A 23,614-nucleotide genomic window follows, 5' to 3' on the forward strand; every position below is an offset into this window, starting at 1 on the left:
TTCTCTCCTGACCTCTCGTATTAACGAGGTGTTTTTACCCACAGAAATGCCACTTACTGTATGTTTTATTTTGCACCATTCTCTGAAAACTCTGGAAACTGTAGTGAGTGAAAATCCCAGGAAATCAGCAGTTTCTGAGATACTCAAACTGCCCTTTCTGGCACCAACAATCATTCCATGGTCAAAGTCACTTAGATCACATTTCTTCCTCATTCTGCTGTTTAGTCTGAAAAATAACGGAACCTTTTGACATTTCAGCATGCTTTTATGCATTGAGTTGCTGCCACATGATTAGCTGATTAATGAGGAAGTGCATCTAATAAAATGACCACTGAGTGTGTTCTTAGGTCAGGATTGGAGGGAAATTCATGGGTGATGGAGTTGCTATGATTTTGAACCCCTTCTCCTTCTTAAACAAAAACAGAAAACGCTGAAAATACTCAGAGAAATACAGTTAATGTTTCAGGTCAGAGACCCATCATCAGAACTGAAAAGAAGACAAAAAGAAGTTTTTTAAAGCTGCAGGGAGGGTAGGGAGGGGTTATTGCTGATAGAGTAAAACCAGAGTGACCATGGGGATAATCTGTAAACAGGCTATCAGGTCAAATAGTGAATGGGAAATGCTGAAGAGTGAGAACATAGGTGAAAGAGCGCAGACTAAAAAGAATGTGAGAGCAGGTCAGGCTCGACAAGTCCAGCTCCAGGGTGGGAAAAAGAAACAAGTTGAGTTGATATCACAGGTGGATGACTGACAATTCAAGTTACATGAAGTTGTAGAGTTCAATTGAGTCCAGAAGAGTGCAAAGTGTTCCAAAAGAAGATGTGATGCTCTTGGTCATGCTTGCATTGGGTCTCACTGTGACAGTGCTGGAGGCCACAGACTGATAGGTCGGTATGGGAGTAGGAATGAGAAGTTTAGTGGCATGCAAGTGCAATTGCAAAGAAAGCACAGCAGTCACTCTACTTCCTTAGGAGTCTGCAGAAATTTGGCATGACAACTAAAACTGCCCAAAATCTACAAGCAGGACTGCCCTGGCAGTCTTATTGTTTCAGTTTGCTCATGCCACACTGAACATATTTCTTTATATCTAGACTCTATCCTTTCTCCTTTCTCCTCTAATCTAAACTCTTCTCACTTATATCCCTGATACATCCCCCAACAATCTTATCATTTCCATGGGCATATAATGTCTTACATTTCCATCCCACATCAGGATGGTGTGAGAATACTCTGCTTCCTCCCGGAGCAGAGGTCCAACCAATCCAGTCCTCCAAAAAACTCAGTCACCTGACTGAATCTGTTCTCACATTGAACAACTTCTCATTCAACCCCATTGACTTCCTCCAGATCTAAGGTGTAGTTATGGACACTTGCATGGGTCCAACTGTACTTGTAATTTTGTGGGATATGTGGAACAGTCGGTGTTGGGCCTGCTTCTTTTCACGTTATAGATCAATGATTTGGTGATGGGTTTGATGACTTTGTGGCCAAATTTGTGTATGATACAAAGATAGGTGGAGAGACAGGTAGTGTTAAAGAAGAAGGGAGTCTGCAGAAGGACTTAGGTTAGGAGAATAGATAAAGAAGTGGCAAATGGACTACAGTGTAGGGAAGTGTATAGTCATGTACTTTGGTAGGAGTAATGGCGTAGACTATTTTCTAAACAGGGAGCAAATTCAGAAATAGGGGCACAAAGGTACTTGAGAGTCCTCATTCAGGATTCCCTAAAGGGTAACTTTCAGGCTGAGTCAGTAATAAGGAAGGCAAAACCAGGCGGGAGGAGAAGATGGCGGCGCGCCTGCGTGTGCACAGCTCTCCGGTTAAAAATGATATCATATCTATTAAATAGGGGCCGTGGACAATTCTGATTTAATGGAGAATTGATGAGAAAGCACAGAGGAACATCTGGAGAAATTTCTGAAACGCCCGTTCGCTGCTGTTGTTACTGCGTGGTTGGGAATCTTTCGGAGGGTAGGCCTCAAATCCCCAGCCTTGCATGCTTTTGGTGACCGAGAAGGAGGTCGAATTGTTCAGACAGAGATGGCGGTCAGTACTCGGTGTCGGAGAGCTGATCAGAGCTTGAAGTTTTCGGATGACTCAGAGTCGGATTGTGGTCGGCATGGCAGGGAGAGTTTTTCTTCCTTCTCCCGTCTGCGTGAGATGTGGGACATTTGAGAGACTTTGAACTTTACTGTGCTCATGGACTTCTTCATCAAGTTATGGTATTGTTGCACTGTTGTAACTATATGTTATAATTATGTGGTTTTGTCAGTTTTTTCAGTTTTGGTCTGTCCTGTGTTTTGTGATATCACACCGGAGGAAATAATGTATCATTTCTTAATGCATGCATTACTAAATGACAATAAAAGAGGACTACGTATCTTCATAATCTAAAAAAATGCAAAAATAACATTTATTTTGAGAATACTAGAAAATAGAAGCAAGGATATAATGCTGAGGCTTTATGAGACATTGGTCACACTGCACTTGGAGTAATGTGAACAGTTTTGGGCCCCTTATCTATGAAAGAACCTGCTGGCATTGGAGAAAGTCTAGAGAATGATCCCAGGAATGTAAGGGTTAATGCAGAAGTACCTTTTGAAGGCTCTAGGCTTGTACTTGCTAGAGTTTAGAAGAATGGCGGTCGGGGGGAAATCTCACTGAAACCTATGGAATATTTATGTTCTAGTAGAGTGGACGTGGGGTGCATGTTTCCTATAAAGTTCAAAGTTCAAAGATAATTTATTATCTAAGTACCTATATGTCACTTATATACTCCTATGGTGTCTATGAGGAGCCTAGAACCAAAGGGCACATCCTCGAGTACAAGGACATCCATTTTGAACAGAGATATAAAAGAATTTCTTTAGCCAGAGGGAGGTAAATCTGTGGAATTCATTGCCACGGACACCTGTGGAGGCCAAGTTATTGGGCATGTTTAAAGTGAGGTTAATAGGTTCTTGATTAGTAAGGATGTCAGAGGTCATGAGAAGACAGGAGAATGGGGTTAAGAGAGATAATAAATCAGCCATGATGGAACGGTGGAGCAAACTGAATGGGCAAAATGGCCTAATTCTGCTCCTATAGCTTATGGTCTAACATAGTGTTAGATGCAGCACAGAGGCACAATAGTTAGAATGCTGGTTAAGAACTCCACTGATCTGTTTTGATCCCAAACTCATTTACTATCTGTATGAAGTTGGCACATTCTTTCTGTGGCTCTGACAATTTCCTCTGGATGTTCTGGTTTTGTTCCACATTCCATGCGCTGAATTAGGTGCATTGGAATCTTAGTCACACCTTCACATCTTAAGGTATTGTACATATTGCTTGATTAAGCATTCTTTGTTGTTTACAGCATTCATATGGGTTATATGTACAAAGTATGTGAATGACATACGTTGTTATGCAATGTCATATAAGCATGCCTCACTAAATTAAAACTAAACATACAAGGGTTATCCTCTGCTCTAGTGTTTTACATTCAATTAGTTTTGTGTTTTGGAGTTACAAAACATAACAATGCATACCAAGCCAAATCCTTCTATTTCAGCTTATTAGGAAGAGGCGTTCTGTTGGGATTGGCTGGAATGCACTTCTTTGGTTTTGAACCTGATAAACACTGCTAATGTCTCGTGGCATTGGAATAGCAATACAATGTGCAGACAAGTACAGAGGTTGAAGCCATAAGGCAAAGACCTTGGGTTGCCATGTCCAGAAGTTAGAGGCCTGATGTCTGTGAGTCCGGGCCTGGTACTGGTGGTTGGAGCCTCACGTCTGTGAGTCTGAGAGTCTGGGGCCAAGGAATTGAGTTCAGATGCTTGTCCTAGGGCTGGAGCTTTGTCTATGTGTGTCAGCGGGTGGCTAGGTAAGTGGGAGAGGGGCTTGCTTTGCTGTTACCTTTGTCGTTGTTGCTTGTGTTGTTCTGCTGAACATTGTGGGCATGCTATAATGGTGCCGGAATGTGTAGCAACATTTGCATGCTACCCCCAATACATCCTATGTGTTTCATTGTATGTTTCAATGTACATGTAATCTATCTATCTATTTCTCAATCTCTCTATCTATTCATACTAGGAATAGTATATACTCTAAATGTACTAGAACTTGTGTTATTTATCTTGGTCAGAAATGACCGAAGGCCCTCTCAACCAAATCCAGACATCTGGATGAATTGAAAGCAACAAAACTGAATTTTCTATTGTTTCTTGTGACAGTCTCTTTATCACTAAAGGTCACTAAGATAGCTTGAAACAATCCGTGTTCTGAAAGGTCACAATATTTCAATCACTGATACCTCTGAAATATCTCTCAAATTGAAGCAAATTTTACAATGATACGTATAAAGCAATACAGTTTATGGATAATTAGTCAGAAGATTTTATCTACAAAGAGTAAGAATTTCAGGTTGTATACTATACAGTATACATTCTCGGATATTCAATTGAACTATTTAAACCATTGAATAACTTCACAAATGGCAAAAGAGAGTTGCCACACAACAGTCAAGTGTATGATTAATTTAATTTTTATAGGGCAAAGATATGTTGAGAAGTGAAGCAATAAACAAAGCAAAGTGTCTGTAGCTTTAGTAATAATGATTTGGGCGAGGTACTTGAAACAGAATGTTTGAACCTGGCCAATGTGAGGTGAATGGTCCAGCCAATTCAAATCAATCCTGCTTTCAAAATATAAAATCCTCATTTTCAACAAGGAGAATAAAACTATTACAATTCACCTGCTGCATTTAAAGAGGAATGAAGTTGCTGATTATATCTGATAATAATTCATAATACTGTGGGTGAACCGATGAATGAGTGGCAAACACTAATAGTGATGAAAGTAGAATAATGTGTGGAAAAAATATCAAAAAACAAACCAATTATCCAGTTATTTAAATCAGCATTTTTGTAATGATACTCCACTAGTTAATATATATAATTATTTCAAATATCCATATTATTCTTGCAAGAGGTAAATATGTTTTAATTTAGCTATTAATGGGTGTATTAACTGATAAATAGTTCAAAATATCTAAGAGTGTTGTGTAGAAACAACTGAAATTAGAAGTCTGATCACCTGGCTGTACTTCTACTCCTGGTGTATAGACTGAGACTAAAGACCACAGCATCAGTGATGAGGACCAAGAAGGGAGGTGGTGGAGCACTTCAAGGGCTGCTTTGAGTCGGTGGACTGGACAATATCCAGGGAGGATTTATCTTTGAATCCTAATGAATATGTACGGTTGTCACCAACTTCATCAAGACCTGTGTGGATGGGTGTGTGCCTTCGAGAACATACTGGACATACGCAAAAATGGCCTGTGGATGAACAGGGAGATTTGTAGTTTGCTGAGGGATAGATCTGAGGTATTCAAATCCAGTGATCCAGAACCTCCGTATGCAAGAAGTCCAGTTACAACATTCAGAGGCCAATTTAAGAGTGAAAAAGCTACTCCAATTGAAGTTAGAGACTGAATCAGTTGCACATTAGCTCTGGCAGGGTTTGCAGGCCATTACTTCCTACAAGGCAAAATCTAACTTCATGAATGGCTGCGATGCTTCTCTTCCAGATGAGCAAAATGCATTTTATGCACGCATTGAAAGGGAGAATAAAACTACACCTGCCTGAATACCTGCAGTATCTAGTGATTCTGTTATCTCTATCTCGGATGATAACGTTAGAACATCTTTCATAAGGGTGAACTCTTGCAAAGCATCAGGCCCTGATGGTGTACTTAGTAAGGTATTGAAAACCTATGCCAACCAACCGGTGGGAGCGTTCAAAGACATCTTCAGTCTCTCACTACTGTAGCCAGAGGTTCATACCTGTTTCAAAAGGGCAACAAACATACCAGTGCTCAAGGAGAGGAGCGTGAGTTGTCTCAATGATTATTGCTCAGTTGCACTCACATCTACTCTGATGAAGTGCTTTGAGAGGTTGATCATGGCTAGAATCAACTCCTGCCTAATCAAGGATCTGGACCTTAATCATACTGTCAGTACTAATCAACAAGCTCCAAAACCTGGGCCTCTGTACATCGGGAGACCAGTCAGTACAGATTGGAAATACCATCTCCTCTTCGCTGACAAACAACACTGGCGCACCTCAAGGATGCATGCTTATCCCACTGCTCTACTCTCTCTACAACCACGACGATGTGGCTAGGTACAGCTCTAACATCATCTAAAAATTTGCCCATGACATAACTATTGTTGGTAAAATTTCATGATGGTGATGAGGAGCTGTAGAGGAGTGGAATAGATCAGCTGGTTGAGTGTCACAACAACCTTGCACTCAATTGTCAGTAAGACCAGGAATTTATTATGGACTTCAGGAAAGGGAATTCGAAGAACACACACCAGTGTTCTTGAGGAATCAGCAGTGGAAAGGGTGAGCAGTTTCAGATTCCTAGGTGTCAACATCTCTGAAGATCTATCCTCAGCCCAACATAATGATACAATTACAAGTAAGGCATGGCAGTGACTATATCTCATTAGGAGTTTGAGGAGACTTGGTATGTCACCAAAGACTCTTGCAAATTTCTACAGATGTACCATGAAGGGAATTTTAACTACTTGTATCACTGTCTGGTATGGAGGGAGAACTGCACAGAATCAGAAAAAGCTGCAGAAAGTTGCAAACTCATCTAGCTCCATCATGGGTACCAGCTTCCCCAACATCAAGGCATGCCTCAAAAAGGCAGCATCCACCATTAAGGACTGCTATCACCCAGAGCATGTCTTCTTCTCATTGCTACTACTGAGGAAGGGGTACAGGTTCATGAAGACACACACTCACTGTTTTAGGAGCAGTTTCTTTTCCTCCACCATCAGATTTCTGAGTGGACAATGAACCCATGAACAGTACCCACACTATTTTTTCCTTTTTTTGCTCTCTTTTTGCGCTACTTAATTTATGTTCCACACACACACACACACACATACATAGACATACATATAATATATATCTCTCTTAATGTTATTTATATATTTTACTATGTGTTGCGATATACTGTTGCCGTAAAAGAACATATTTCATGACATATACCAGTGATATTACCCCTGACTCTGATGAAATGGAGACTATCTTTTGGTGCATTTTGAAATATATTTTCACAGAAAAGGTAAGCTGCAATCCATTAATTTCTGAAATTGCATATGAAATGAAGAGAAACAATTTGGAAAAGCCAACTGATGCCATCACTTTATAGAAAAATCCATGAATTAATACATTTGGATATAAATTCACTCAATACCAGTGCCTAATACTTACAGAATGTGCCTATTGAGATATATTCCATTGGACATATTGGAACAGAAATAGCTAAAAGTTAATGGCTATCAGTGTTTAGTTTGTTAAAAATTCTGCAGTTTGCAGAGTAAGAGATAAGCTTCAATCTTCTGCTAATTGCTCAGCTAATTGATAAAGCAGATAAAGCATTGCCATATGGCTTCTTGATAAAGATCATTGCTCTTGTAAAATTCTGAAGTAACAAAGTTAATTGGAATATTTTCAACAGTCACATCGACTGGAAGTGATGAATCACGATTTTGGCAATGATAGCTAACCTTGGAGATTTTGAAAGGGATCAATGATATCTCATTCTAGCAGGTAGTGAAAGATTTCTGTCTTTTGTTTAAGATGCATTGTTTTTATTCTGTCTTAGTAGATTTCTTCTCCCACTGCACCCCCCCCCCCACCCCCGTATTGTCATTCACACTCCAAAGGAAATCTAACTGGACACATGTTGTTTCAAAATATAGCCTAGAATCATTTATTCAGATCAGATAGATTTCTTTGGAAAATAACATACTTGAATACAGTTTGAGTATAATTGGTAAAACTTTGACTTTGCAAAGTTCTCCACTACAAGGGTTTAATTTTGTGTCATTCCTAAATCTGTCGTGCACTAGCAAATTGATTTGTTAAGATTCCAGATATCATTGTGTCAAATAACTATGATGAAGAGAGAAGACAAACTAGATGAACTTTATAAAAAATCAATTCTATGGAAGGTACACAATTCATCATTTTGTTGGATGGTGTTGCTGATTCTACGCTCATGGGTCAAGAATATTTACAATGTAAGTTTCTCAGAAATCAATGTCGCAACTGTTCAGTCAAGGGTCATCTGAATAATATCAAGTACATAACAAGAGCTGTTGTAGCTGACTTGCTAATTATTTCTTATATTCTTCCTTCTTGGACTCCTTTCCACTTTCACAGCAGAAAAGGGACACTCCAATCATCCAACTATCTCATCTGACAGACACTGATAGGAGCAAAATACCCACCTTCTCCAAACTATTAACGATGTGCCCAAAACTTCAAGAGGGACCTGGGCTTTCTCACTTAGACCTGCTATTGCAATAGCACTGTGAAAACTTTGGGGTGAAAATTATTATTAGAGGAATGACCAAACAGATAAACTCCTGCTTCCTGGAGAGCAAAAATTTTAAATCTAAGGTAAAGAGACTCATTGTGACTAAAATCACAAAGGAATTCAGTGAACATAAGTAGATATACAGTGTCATTGACAGTGATGATAATGAGTCATATAATGGATAAAGCCTCTTATTGTCATTTAGAATAGGTAACTTTCACTTTATAAGATTGTAACTGGACCACCATAACTAGATTCAGAGAATTTATAGAAGCTTGAAGCACAATGTAATAGATATAACTTGTCTACATTTTCAGAAGGTATCCCATGACACACTAATACACAAGAATGATGGTCTTATGGTCTCATGGAGATTCTGGAGACACGTTGCAGAATGGATTCTGCAAGACAAAGCAATGTCAGAGAGTAAAAGGCAGATATTCACAGTGGAGGCTGTGCTCTGGTGTGCTCACAAAGATTGTTTCTGAAGCCACCGTTAATCACCATTTACATTAAAGATTAGACTTAATGAAAAACAATTTCTGAAGTTGTGAATGGGACTAATTTGAGGTGGGGAAGAGTAAGAGGGAGTATAGGAGGACTACAAATAATTATAGGAATACATAAACTTGTAGAATGTGCAAATAATTGGCAGATGAGGTTCAGAATAAATAAATGTACAAACAGTACATTGAAAGATGCAAATTCGTAACAACGAACCACAGCAATGTTCTGCAGGCCACTTGCAATACTTCTAAATACAAGTCTTGAATTACTCTCATGCTATCAGCTGCATGTAATTTCCTTTTAAGCGACATACTTTTAAATTGACTTAACAAAATACATATTTCACAATCTTTTGAAGGACTCAACGTATTTAACTCTTAAGTGGACAAAAGTTCATTGCCATGGCCAGGAGCGAGGCAGAAGGGAGGAACACCAAGCCAGAATGAAACACAGAGGGATGAGGCCCCCCTACCCTGCATCTTGTAGCAAATATACAGTCGCTGGAGAACAAAATCGAGGACCTGAGGGCAAGATTGTTGTATCAAATGGAAATGAGAATTTGTGTTCTGCGGTTTACCAAGATTTGGCTTACTCAGATATGGCAAAAAGACCCACAGGCTTCTCGATACACAGGATGGACCTAACTACTGATTTGGAAAAGGCACATGATGGAGGTGTGTGTTTCATGATAAACTCTCTGTGGTGCTCCAATGTGGTGATTGTGTCATTCTTGGGTTCCCTGACCTTGAACACGTAACGATTAAATGTTAATTGTTCTATTTACGAAGAGGGTTCTCCTCCGTGATGCTGACAGCAATTTACTTACCACCAGTGGCCACCTATAATCAAGCTCTTGAGATACTGCATGATGCCATTAGCAAACCAGAAACAGTTCACCCCGACACATTTCATATCATAGTAAGGGATTTCAATCATGCTTATTTATAGAAATCCCTGCCCAATTACCATCGGCATATAACCTGTAGCACTGAAGGCCCCAACACACTAGACTATAGCTATACTAAGATAAGGAATCCCTACTGTTTCATGCCCAGACCGCACATTAGGAAATCTAATCACTTGACTGTCCTTCTCCTATCTGCATAGAGGCAGAAGCTAAAGGGAAGGCTCTGGAGATTAGAACAACAAAGAGGTGGTCGTGGGAGACAAAGGAGTGGCTACGCAATTGCTTCAAATTAGTAGACTGGGCTGTGTTCAAGGACTCATCCGTGATCTGAACAAATACATCACAGTTGTCATGGACTTATAAAAACTGTCATAGCCACGTGTCCCCCCACAAAATCAGTTTATTATGTTTTATTTTATTTATTATTATTTTTTCTCTCTCTCTGCTAGATTATGTATTGCATTGAACTGTTGCTGCTAAGTTAACAAATTTCACGTCACATGCCGGTGATAATAAACCTGATTCTGATTCGGATTCATTGTCTTCCCCAACCAGAAGCCCTGCATGAACCGTAAGATCCACAGTCTGCCGAAGGCCAGTTCAGAGGCATTCACATCTGGCCAGCAAGAAAGTTACAAGCAATCCAGGTATGATCTCCGGAAATCCATCTCATGGGCAAAGTAGCATTTCCAGACTAAACTTGAATCAATGAAGGATGCTCGACAATTGCAACAGGGCTTGAATGCAATCACCTCTCATAAAGTAAAATTAAGCGACAATGGGGTTTTGCTTCCAGGTGAGCTCAATGCCTGCTATGCTTGCTTTGATTGACAAAACATGGAGGAAACTTCATGAACTCCCAAAGCCCCAACTGATCCTGTGACTTAAGTCCCGGAGGCTGACATGAGAACATCCTTCAGGAGAGTGACCCATGGGAAGTATCCGGCCCAGATTGGTACCTGGCTGAGTACTAAAGACCTGTTCTGATCAACTGGCTGGACTGTTCATTGAGATCTTGAACCTCTCACTTCAGCAGTCTCAAGTACCTACCTGCTTCAATTATAATGGTGCCTGAGAAGAACATGGTAAGCCGCCTTGATGATTATCATCCAGTAGCACCACAGTGATGAAGTGTTTTGAGAGGCTGGTGATGAATCAACTGCTGCCTGAGATGAGACTTGGATCCACTCCAACTTGCCTACTGGCATAACAGGTCCGAGCAGATGCCGTTTTAATTGTCCTTCACTCATCCCTGGAGCATCTGGACAGCACAGATGCGTATATTAGGATGTTCTTTATCAACTACAGCTGAGCATTCAATACTGCCACTCTCTCAAAGCTAAACAATAAGCTTCAAGACTTTGGTTTCAATACCTCCTCGTGCAACTGGATCTTCGATTTCCTCACTTGCAGACCCCAATCAGTTCTGACTGGAAACAATAACTCCTCCACAATCTCCATCGGCACAGGAACACCACAAGGCTGCATGCCTAGCCCCCTGCCCTACTCACCTTACACTTATGACTGTGTGGCTAAGCACAACTTCAATGCCATCTTTAAGTTCGATGATGACACCACCACCGTAGGCCGAATCAAAGGTGGTGACAAATCAGCTTATAGGAGGGAGATTGAAAATCTGGCTAAGTGTTGCCACAGCAACAACTTCTTACCCATGTTAGCAAAACCAAGGAGCTGATTATTGACTTCAGGAGGAAGATGGCCCATAAGCCAGTCTTTATCGGGAGATCAGAGGCTCAGCAACTTTAAATTCATCTATGTTATCACCATGTGAGTACAATTACAATGAAAACACAGCAGCGCCTCTACTTCCTTAGAAGTTTGCAAAGATTCGGCATCACTTCTAAAACTTTGACAAACTTTTAAAGATATGTGGTGGAGATTATATTGACCAGCGGCCTGGTACGGAAACACCAATGGGCTTGAATGGAAAATCCCACAAAAAGCAGTGGATATGGCCCAATCCATCACAGGTAAAGCCTTCCCTACTACTGTTGGGCATATCTATACGGAGCGTTGATACAGGAAAGCAGCATTCATCATCAGGGACCCCCACCACCCAGGACAAGCTCTCTTCTCATGTTGCCGTCAGGAGCCTCAGGATACACATGACCACGTTCAGCAGACGTTATTACCCCTCAACCATCAGGCACCTGAAGTAGAGGAGATAACTTTGCTCAACTTCACTGGCCCCATCACTGAACTGTTTTCACAACCTATAGACTCTCTTTCAAAGACTCTTCATCTCATGTTCTCAATATTTATTGTTATTATTATTATTACTTTTTTTCTTTCTTTTTGTAATTGAACTATTTGTTGTCTTTTGCACACTGGTTGTCCACCCTGTTAATGTGGTCTTTCATTGATTCTATTACGGTTATTGGATTTATTGAATATGACCACAAGAAAATAAATTGCAGGATCGTATATGGTGACATATAGGTACTTTGATGATAAATTTACTTTGAACTTTGAAATTCATTGGAAGAACAAAGGAGTCTCAAATGTACCATTCACAAAGCTACTCCACAGGGGAATACCATTAAAATAAATCAAGCATGGGAGTTTATTTATTTTAAGATAATAAGATTTTAAAAGCAAAGTTATGCTAAAGCTGTATTGAACGTCTAGCATTGGAGAATCATAAAATGTTTACACCATAAATGGAAGCCATTCAATCTCTACAGACCAATCAGTCCCACCCTTCTTAGAACCCTGCATTTTTTTCACCTTTCTGATACTTATCCAGAATTCTCAACACCACATTTCCCTGAGAATGCAATCTACTCTTTAAACAATTAAAGCAAGTCAACAGAATTATTTTTCTAAACACCTTCATTCTATAGCCCCCTTTCTGCCAATGAGAATAATAATTCCTTTAAATACCTCTGTCAAATCCCTTCACAACCTCCTCTGTTTGAAGGAACACCATTCCATTCTCTCCTATTCTTCATCCCTGGTATCTTCTGCATCCTAATAGCACAGCAGTTAGAGTTGCAGCCTCAAAGCTTCAGCAGTCCAGATAGGATCCTGACCTCCACTGGTACCTATGTGGAATGTGCACTTTCTCTGTGACCAGCCCCTGTACCCCAGGGTAACATGTATGAATGCTTACTGTGGTTAATATAGTACTAATCAATGGGGCTGCTTTGTCCTGGAAGTATTGAGTCTCATTAGAGTTGTTGGTGCTATGCTTATCCTGGGAAATGGAGAGTGATCCATCTTGTGCCTTGTAGATGTGAGAATGCCTTAAGGGTGTCAAGAGGCGAGTCATCCTCAGAGGCTGGTGTGTAAAACTGTCTTCGTTGGGTCTCAACCTCCATCTCTGTAACTGGATCTTGAATGTCTTGACAGAGAAGCCAGTCAGTCCATGTTGGCAAAAGCATCTCTCATGCCATCGTGCTGAGCACCAGCCACTCCTAGGGCTGCGTGCTCAGACTATTGCTGTTCACACTGCTGACACATGACTGCACTGCTAGATCCAGTATAAATGAATCAAGTTCACTGATAACACAACAGTGGTTGGCCTCATCAACAATGATGACTAGGTGGCGTACAAAGAGGAGATGGAACAGCTGGTAAAATGGTGCAAGGTGGCCACTGCTTACTGCGTGGCTTGTCTGTGGAGAGTTAGGATACCAACTTTCTGGGAGTGCACATAGTGGACAATCTTACCTGGTCCCTCAACACCACCTCTTTGCTCAAAAAGGCACAGCATCCTCTCCACTTCCTCAGATTGTGGCCAGTGAGTCCCTCCCCCACCCGTGACACCCAACCGATTTCCACAGGAGCTCAATAGACCAGCTTAATCACCATCATCTGGTATGGGAATTTCAAAGGATTGCAAGAGGATCATTGGGGTCTTAGCACTGTAAATGATCCCCCCGCCCCCCACAACCAATAGGCAGGATGTATCATAGCATTAATACAAGAATTGTTAGGATGGGAAACTGATTCTTCCTCCAGGCCATAAGACTACTGAACTCCCTAGCGCCACCCAGGTCTCATCAAGTATGAAGCGTCAGTAGCGTTATGTGTTTACTTTTTAACTTGTGTTGTAAATGCACGGTACTGTTATCTTATTTGTTGTAATATTACTTTACGTGTTGTGCACCTTGGTCTTAAGGAACGTTGTTTCATTTGGTGGTGTATACGATTCAATGACAATAAATTGAACTTGAAGTTGTCACAGGGTAACTAGGATCTGACCTGTTTTGACAATATTTGTGCGTATGATCCAGTTGGAGTTCTGGCCAATGATGACCACCAGGTGGGAAATACAGATAATTGTAATGCCATTGAACATCAAGGGTAGGTAGGTGATTAGATTCTCTCATTAGAGATGCTCATCACCTGGCACACGTTGGTGGTATAATTGTGACTTCCCACTTATCAGTGCCTGACTTTATCTATGTCTCGCTGCATGCAGGCATTAACTAAGCAGTTGGGAATGAAATTCAACAATGTGCAATCATCTGTAAACAATCCCCCTTCAGATGGTATGGATGAAGTAGCTGAAGATAACTGGACCCAGAACAAATCCCCGTGGAACACCTGCAGTGATGTCCCACCTTTCTTGATGTTTGGTGTGGTTCAACAATTGGCAGTCACTCTTAGCTCACCTCTGGAATTCAGGTCTTCTGTGCATGTGGGAACAGGCTGTGACATGAGCAGCAGGCAAGAGACTAAGGTAAAATCCTTATCAGCTATCAATGTCACGAACTGATACATGCCACTCGAATACACTCTTGCCTCCCCTATCCATCACTTTGCTGAGATTGGCAGTAAGTAATCTGCCAGATTGAACTAGTGCTGTTTTTTTTTAAAATCAGTGGGATATCCATGGCCAATTTTTCATATTGTCAGGGAGCTGCCAGAAGAGCAGCTAGTCCTGAGCAGTAAGGCTGGGATGTTGTCTGATCCAGTAGCCTTTGCGATTTGCAGTGTTCTCACCTAGAGCAGGGGATCCCAACCTTTATGCCATGGATCAATACCATTAAGCAAGGGGTCAGGTTTCCCAAGGCTGGGAAACCCTGAGCTAGAGTAAACAGAATTGACTTGAGACTGGTTTCTTTTACGATGGGATTTCAGTGTCAGCTATTCAATTTATAATAATGATGTAAAAATAAAGCTTGTCTTAAGCATCCAAAGCTACCAGAAATGGCAGATGATGCTAAACTAAATAACAAAATTTATTGAAAAGTTGAATTCTTATTTAAAAAATTAATTTACTTTGAGCATTATATTTGAGTATAGCTTACAGCAGTAAAATGTCTGGTATGATTCATTGTGTAAACATTGGTCACAAAACAATTATAAAACAAAGTGCCATATATATTTTTATTTTCAACAATTACAGAAGATTTGATTCTTAGAATATATTCCGTGACCTCATTTGACAGGAAGTACATTAGTTAAATATGGAATATATAAATTGAGAATGTAATATGTGGAAAGTAAAACCCTGATAATCTGGCATTCAATTGTATGAAAATCCTCACAGTCCAGCAGCTGGCTCACTCAGAGTGAAGGGGAGTCCAGAGTATGCAATCAGAGTTGGAGGTCCAATATGCCGTTCCTATCAGGGTCTGGACTGTAAACTGAGCATGCAGCTGCAGTCAGGGTTGGGATCCAAAACATCGGTGCACAAGACTGTGGGTAGGTTTGCAGCTGGAGACCAGAGTCTGCTATGCTTGTGAATTTCCCACTCCTTTTAAACTCCAGGTTCATTGGAAATTTATTATACAACTATGTAACATGTAAAAAATATGAAGAGTGTAATTGGATATGAGTAAGTATAACATCCAGCAGTACAGCATATCTGCTGGTCCAATGTGACTGAAATCCAAGGATGCCAGATTACTGGAGCTTTACTGTACCTTCTACCATATAATATATACCTGGATCAATATAGCCTTAAGGATCACAAGTTATAACCACTGTCCATATCTTTAAAAACAAAATCACACAATCATGTAGAAATGATGTTAGGGTACCTTGCTTGTTCTATTTTTTAATTTAAATTGGACTCTTGTTATTTTATTCATTGGCTACCTGCAAACACTATAGATGTCAATAATTTTGACACAGTAGTTCCTCACTTCAAATTATGCGAACTGAAGTCAAATTCCAACTCCTAATTACATGCAATATGATTTAAATATGCGTAACAGAAGAAAGACGACATTTGATTTTGCAAATAAATGATTTAACTGACAATAAGTAAAAGGGGAATGGAAATAAATTACTCCAACATTAACATACAAATTAGTGCAGATTAACAGTCCTTCTCAGAGATTCTTGTTAACTGTTATTATTTAAAACAATTCATTGTCCATTCAAATAATTTCCTTCTTGCATTCATTAACAAATATTGAAGTTCTGTCATGGATTATGCCATAGTTAAGTAATTTCTTTAAAATATTTTTTCTTGGGACCTTTTCCCCATTAATTACACAAAGTACCAATTAAGATCTGTAGCAGCAAAACTGATTCAAATTCAAACGAAACAATTGCCACCTGCCTGCAACCATAGACTTATTATACTTGAGTGACATGCCCACAGTTCCAATTATTGCTCCAAAAGTCACAAATTTCATTTGATCCTGTATTAGCAATTAGCAAACATACAATTAAGCACTATTGAGCGTAACCCAGCGGTCAAAGATATGACCCACCCCCCCCCCCCCCCCACTGGCCTCTGCTACAAACTACCACGAAATAAGCTTCCGGTTAAGATGGTGTTACCAAATGCGTGCGACAGCTTTCTGGTAGTCAAACAGTTGAGAAATCTGGCTAAAAACAGCACTAAAAATACCTTTTTTGAGGTAAACTGTGTTTAATTATCACCACAAACAGTGCAAAGGCAAGCGATGGCGAGGCAAGTTCAGGGGATGAGCTGAGAAGGCGTGCAGTAGAATCATTGCAGATGGAGTCCCAATGCCCACACAATTGGCCTGGATGTGAGGTTGGATTGCTCTGGGCACCAAGAGAAGTCCGATCCTGGGCAGAGGAGATTCAGTGTCCGTACAACTAACCTGGGTGTGAGGTTGGATTGCTCTGGGCACCGATCTCGCTTGTTCTCCACGATGGTCTCTCCTCTCTCTCTGCAACGCTGAGGCTATGAAAACTGCCTGGCTGTTATGCTCCATACCTGCTGATATGATAAACTGATAGGTGAGGTTTTTAGCCTACTCCTGGGTTCGGATCTAAGAACTCAATTTTGGTTCGATTGTTGTTGTTCGCTTCAATACTTTGCACAGTGTTTTTTTCTTCTTGCTTATCGGGTGTTGGTCTTTTATTTTTACACTTTTTGCTTTAATTGGTTTCTTTTGCGTTTCTTGTTTTATGGTTACCTGTGAGCAAACAAATCTCAAGGTTGTATAATTTATACATTCTTGGATAATAAATGTACTTTGAATCTTGAATCTTTGAATACATAACTTACTCACTTTGCTTTTACCATGTCCTCACTCATATGTCTAGTTATCGTTATAAACACACAACACAGAATACAAAGCAAAGGGAGAACAGATACTTGTCTCTCACAGGATCTATTAGTCACATCACTTCAGTCTGATTCTTGACTTCAACATTATTGTAATTCAAAACAAACACTGAACTATTAGTCAGAGACTATTTATTGACCACAGCTCTGTCTTCAATACTAATTCCAAACCAACTCTACTTCAAACAACTCAACAAGGGACTCAACACCTCCCTTTGCAACTGGATCCTTGACTTCCTGACTAACGAATCACAATCAATAGAATAGGTGTCTCAGAAAGGCAGTGTCCAGTGTCCTCAGCACCCAGGACATGTCCTTTTCTCACTGTTACCATCACGTAGTAGGTACAGAAGCCTGAAGGCACACACTCAGCGATTCAGGAATCCGATTCCTAAATGGACATTGAACCTATGAACACTACTTCATTTTTTAAAAAATATATATTATTCCTATTTTTGCATGATTTTTTAATCTATTCGATATAAATATACCATAATTGATTTACTTTTTTTCCTTCTACCCTGCTTGTATATTATGTATTGCATTGAACTGCTGCTGCTAAGTTAACAAATTTCACGACACATGCCGGTGATAATAGACCTGATTCTGATTCTTCCACCTTGATTCTCAAAACCGGTGCCCACATGGCTGCATCCTCAACCCAACTCTACTCCCCATTCACTCACGACTGTGTAGCCAGATCCTGCTCTAACTCCATGCATGTTTGCAGGTGACATCATTGTCATGGGCCACATCTCAAACAATGATGAGTTGGAGTACAGGAAAGTGATAGTTCAGTGGAATGGTGTCATGACTTTGTCTCAAGGATAGAACAAAACGAAACAGCTGGTCAGACTACAGGAAGTGGTGGGGGGAGAACAATGCACACACTGCTGAGACTGAGACAGCTGAGAACTTCAAGTGTCTAGGAATGGACATCATTAATAGCGTGTCATGGTCCAACCATGTAATCAGTGCAGCAGTGCCTCTACTTTCTCAGGAAACCAAAACATATTTGGTATGCCTTCTTTGACCCTCACCAGATCTTATAGACACACTACCTGGATGCATCATGGTTAGGTACAGCAACTGTTCTATCGGAGACTGAAATAATCTGAAAAGTATTATGGACACGGCTCAGCTCATCATGGAAACCTTTTGCCTTGGTGAACAGTCAACACCCTGCACCCCCCACCCCCCAAATCAGGCAGAAAATACAGCCTGAAAGTATACATACACCTCAAGCTGAAAGAAAAACCTCTATCCCCTTGTTATAAGATCACTGAATAGTCCTATTGCACAAAAGACTCTTATACTCTACCTCATTATGGCTTTGCATCTTATTGTCTACCTGCATTGCACTCTCTGTAACTGCAACTCTTATTCTGCATTCTGTTATTGTTTTCCTTTGTACTACCAGAATGAACTGATAAGATGAAATGATGCCTGGGTGGCATGCAATACAAAAGTATTGTATTGTATACTGTATCTCGATACATATGACAATGATAAACTGATTTACCAAATCATTTCATCTTTTGTACACCTAGAAGACATCCTCTAAGGAAAGGTTGAGTAAACTAGGGCTTTTCTCTTTGGAGCAAAGGAAGATGTGAGGCAACTTGATAGAGGTGTATAAGATTATGAGAGGCATATGGAGAGTGCACATATTTCCACTCTCAGTGACCAATACCAAAGGACACCCATTTAAGGTAAGTAGAGATAAGATTTCTTTTTCTCTTTTACACAGTGGTAGGGGCTTAGAATGCACTGCTGGGGTGGTGATAGATGCTGATTCAACAAGGTCATTTAAGAGTCACGCAGATAGGCACATAGATGGAACATAACGGAGAGTTATGGGCTGTGTAGGAGGGAAGTGTTAGACTGACTGTGGAGTAGGTTGGCATAACATTGTTGAAATCCCATCCTGTGCTATACTATTTTATATTCTTAAAGGTTTCTTTTTCTATTTACTACTTGCCAATCTCTCCCCTCCCACCACTATCCACTAAAAGAAAAAAAATTGATCAATGCAGATCACTATGGTGACATAAATATCCTACTCAAGTTCGAAGGGAACTGAAATGTCAACTGACGCACAACACAATGAAACAGCTTCCTCACGGACAGAAGCATTCAATTCTGAAGTAGTTGTCCATAAAACTTAATTCTGTTCTTTATTAATTTAAGTATAACTATGGTCTTAAGAAGTCAGTTCTAATTTATCACTGCTGATTGCCATTCATATTCAGCAGTATATATTCAAGTTTATACTCAGGCACCTTCAACTATTCATTTACCAAAGTACGTACATTTTCTTGCGGGCATTCACAGTAGATACAAAGAAACACAATAGAATCCATGAAAATTGCACTAAACAAAGGCAGACAACAACCGATGTGCACAAGACAACAAACTGTGCAAATACAATAATAATAAATAATATTGGGAACATGATTTGCAGAGTTCTTGAAAGTGAGTCCATAGGTTGTGAAATCAGTTCAGTGTAGGGGTGAGTGGAATTGTCCATGCTGGTTGAAGAGCCGGATGGATAATAACTGCTCCTGAACCTGGTGGTGTGGGAGCTGAGGGTCCTGTACCTCCTTTCTGATGACAGCAGCGAGAAGAACAGGGCCCGGGTGGTGGGGGTCCTTAATGATGGATGCCGCTTTCGTGTGACAGTGCTCCTTGGCTTCCCCTGTGATGGTCTGGTCTGCAGGCCTTTCCATACCAGGCCGTGACGCAACCAGTCAGCATACTCTCCACTACACATCTATTGAAGTTTGTCAAAGGCTTGCAGAATCTGCACAAAATTCCAGTCTTTATATTAGAGATGGCTACATCATGACAAAGTTGTCAGAAAAGCAGGAGACAGGTGTTTATAGGAATTTCCTCAACAGTCCAAACAGTAAATTCTTTCAAAAACACAAGTTCCACATAAACCTCAAAAATGAATGGTGTTTATTCATATGGCTAATCTCAATTACTTTTACAAGAAATATTCAAACAGAAACTACCAAGTCAAAACTGTGAAGGAAGATGAAAATCTAGATTATATTCTCCTGGAAAATTCAATTATACCATTATTTCTTTCCAATTATTTAATGAGCATCATGGCCCAGGTAATACGTTGTCTGCCCAAAGTTTAGCAAATTTTGTGAATAGAAAACAATTGCTATTGATACACTCAACATTTTTTGCTACAATAAACAGAAGGAAAAATACTCCATGGGTTAAATACAGGTGGCCCCATGTTATGGCTGTCAAATTACAGAAATTTATCCTTACAGAATTCACAGATCACTACCCAAAAAACTGAGCTGCAGATATAATTTGCTTTTACAGAATTTATGGAATAAAGGAAACAAAATCAATCTTTTTAAAACTTGTGTTTCTTCACATATGTAGATGATGCAGCTTCACATTATAGCACATAGCAAACCAATCTGCTTTCCAGGATTTCTATAATAAATTCTAGTAAATCTTTATTAGAAGTGATAGCAATTAATGGGATTAGCAAATAAGTAGTAGGATGCTGATACAACCACATCTGGAATGGGTGTGCGGTTCTACAAGATGGATGTGATTAAGCTTGAAAGGATGCAGAAAAGACATGCAAAGATGTTGATGAGACTGCAGAGCCGAAGTTAAAATGAGAAATTGTTTTATTACAGCGAAAGCAGCTGAGGGATGACAGTTCAGAAGTTTATAGAATCATGTGGGGCATAGACAAGGTGGACAGCGACAGAGTAAAGAAACTAAAACAAGAAATTATGAACTTACAGTGAGAGGAGAAATATTTAAAAGTCAGCTGAAGAGCAAACTTTTCCACATTAAGGGTACTGGGTATATGGAACGAGCTGGCAGAGCACGTGGCACGAGGTTACAGTTACAATTTCGACCAAAGGCCATGTGTTCATGCTGATTAATTCTAAGCCTTCACAGGACAAAACAGTTAAACTCCCAATTGGTTCATGTTTGAGTTAAATTCACAAAGATAACTGCAGGCAAAATAAATACATACAGTCACACAGCTACAACACAGCAAACAGTTTGCTGGACGTCTATAAGGTGTCATGACATGGAGTCTCTAAACACACCAAAACCCATCCCCAATTACTCTAAATAGCAGAATTATCACTAATGAGCTCAGAGGACAACTGAGGATCAATGAATAAGTGAGAGATGTGGTGTGCCATAATTAATAGTCCTTAAATTCTTGATAACAAAAAGCATTATGCAAAAATAAACATCTCTTTTGATGTCATAATAAATGCTGCTTTAAAATAAGTTTCCTCCACTGGATGAATAGTACAGTTTTACACTAGAGAGAACAAGATTTGCATATTTTTTTCAGTTAGCAAGGTCTGCATATCACTTTCATGAGAACACCCAGTCTGAAATTTTGGATTTAAATAAGTGTCTCAATTTACAAATTGAGCTATCAAATGAAAGTTACTCAGCTGGACTATGGAAGTGATAATCTCAGACTGTTTATTAAACTGTGTATCTTGTGAGGCAAAGAACATCGTGGCAACAAAAGTTAAAATTAAATCCAATCGGTGGCACAGCCACACAAGTGCAAACAAAATGTAATTATGTTACTTTGAGAAATAATGTATTCAGAGCATGTGTGTGGTTTCGGTGGGTAATCCTGGGGAGTGGGGTGTTGACAGACCCCCATACATCTTCCAGCCTGCTTTGTCCCAAAGCCAACGCCAACCAGGCACCCTCAAGCAAAACCCAGTTACCTACCGTCACACACCTGGGAGATACACTCATTCCCACAAACACCTTCCCCAGAATCTTTACCCATTACCCTCCTCCTTCCCCTCTGCCAAATCTTCTCCCCATGTCAACCTTCGGCCTCAGCCTGGAACCAACCTCCGGCAGCTGTCCCCACCCAGAGTACCTACCCCAACAGCTCCATACTTACACAAAGTCCACTAATCACACCCCTCCCATACCTTCACCCGATATCCCTCAAAACTTCCTCCCTGTACCTAAATTCAGCCACCTGCCCTTCTGGTGCTGATCCAACACATAGTCCAGTACTACCTCTGTGCCCATCACCAGAGCCCCCCCCCCCACCCCAGTCAGCACTACCCTTGGGACCACCAGCTCCAAGCCCACTGATACTACCGCTAGACCCACCACCACCAGGCCCCCACCCCTATGAGACGACCCCTGGACTCACCACAACCAACTCCTCACCCCTCTCACTCTACTCCTAGAACAACCCCCAACTGATACTACCCCTGGGCTGAACTCCAGCAGCCCCTCCGGTACTATCCCTGGGCCCGCCCACACCCCCTCTCCCGGTTCTACCCTTGGGCCCACCACCACTACTCCCTTTCCCAGTTCTACCCCTGAACCCACCCCCATCCCCACCCTCGCCCCCTCTCCTGGTTCTACCCCTGGGCCCTGGGCCCACCCCACCCCCTCTCCCGGTAGTACCCCTGGGCCCACCACCCTCACCCCCTCTCCCGGTAGTACCCCTGGGCCCACCACCCTCACCTCCTCTCCCGGTCCTCCCCTGGGCCCACCCCCATCCCCACCCCCTCTCCCGGTAGTACCCCTGGGCCCACCACCCTCACCCCCTCTCCCGGTACTACCCCTGGGCCCAACCCCATCCCCACCCTCACCCCCTCTCCCGGTTCTACCCCTGAACCCACCCCCATCTCCACCCTCACCCCCTCTCCTGGTTCTACCCCTGGGCCCACCACCACCCCCTCTCCCGATACTACCCCCATCCCCACCCCCAACCCCTCTCCCGGTACTACGCCCACCCCCACCCCCACCCCCCAACCCCTCTCCCGGTACTACGCCTGGGCCCACCCGCTCACCCCCTCTCCCGGTTCTATCCCTGGGCCCACCCTCACCCACTATCCCGGTAGTACCCCCATCCCCTCTCCCAGTACTACGCCTGGGCCCACCACCAGGCACCCATTTCCCACACAAACTCTCCCCTGGTACCTACCCCCGGACCCCGCCGCAGCCAAACTGCTGCCGATCATTGTAACTGTCGAAATCCGCCATGTCCTTCTGCCGAACACAGACAAGCCCCCGGCTCCATGGTAACCGGCCTGGCCCGCGCCGCCTGCCTCTGTCTGTCGCTGTCACCGTGGAACAAGTGTTCACCCCCGTCCATCGCCTCCGGTCACTGTCCTCTTCCTCATCCGCTGCAAAAGTCACAGAAATAATTAAATCACGTCCCGCCACTTCATCCTTGTTTTCCCTTCATGAAACTTCATTCAGTCGCTTTGTTATACGACTCCTCTCGCGCGA

The 23,614-nt window shown here is 41.4% G+C and overlaps 1 protein-coding gene across 2 annotated transcripts in view; it reads right to left on the reverse strand.

Annotated features, from left to right (window-relative positions):
* Positions 1-23,614, reverse strand: part of eif4h (eukaryotic translation initiation factor 4h) — a 94,195-nt gene that overhangs the window by 70,066 nt on the left and 515 nt on the right. The window contains exons 2-3 of one of the 2 annotated variants that reach the window (XR_010015902.1): positions 23,307-23,508; positions 15,136-20,129 (exon numbers count right to left, since the gene is read on the reverse strand). Coding sequence is in view for 1 of the 2 variants with exons in the window: in XM_063031496.1 (XP_062887566.1) it covers positions 23,307-23,365 (59 nt within the window). In the remaining variant the exon portion in view is untranslated. Of the gene's footprint in view, positions 1-15,135; positions 20,130-23,306; positions 23,509-23,614 lie in introns of those variants that run through there. The other variant, XM_063031496.1, reaches the window with a different exon arrangement.

The sequence above is a fragment of the Mobula hypostoma genome, chromosome 23 (assembly GCF_963921235.1).
Source record: "Mobula hypostoma chromosome 23, sMobHyp1.1, whole genome shotgun sequence".
In the NCBI taxonomy this organism is placed as follows: Eukaryota; Metazoa; Chordata; class Chondrichthyes; order Myliobatiformes; family Myliobatidae; genus Mobula; species Mobula hypostoma.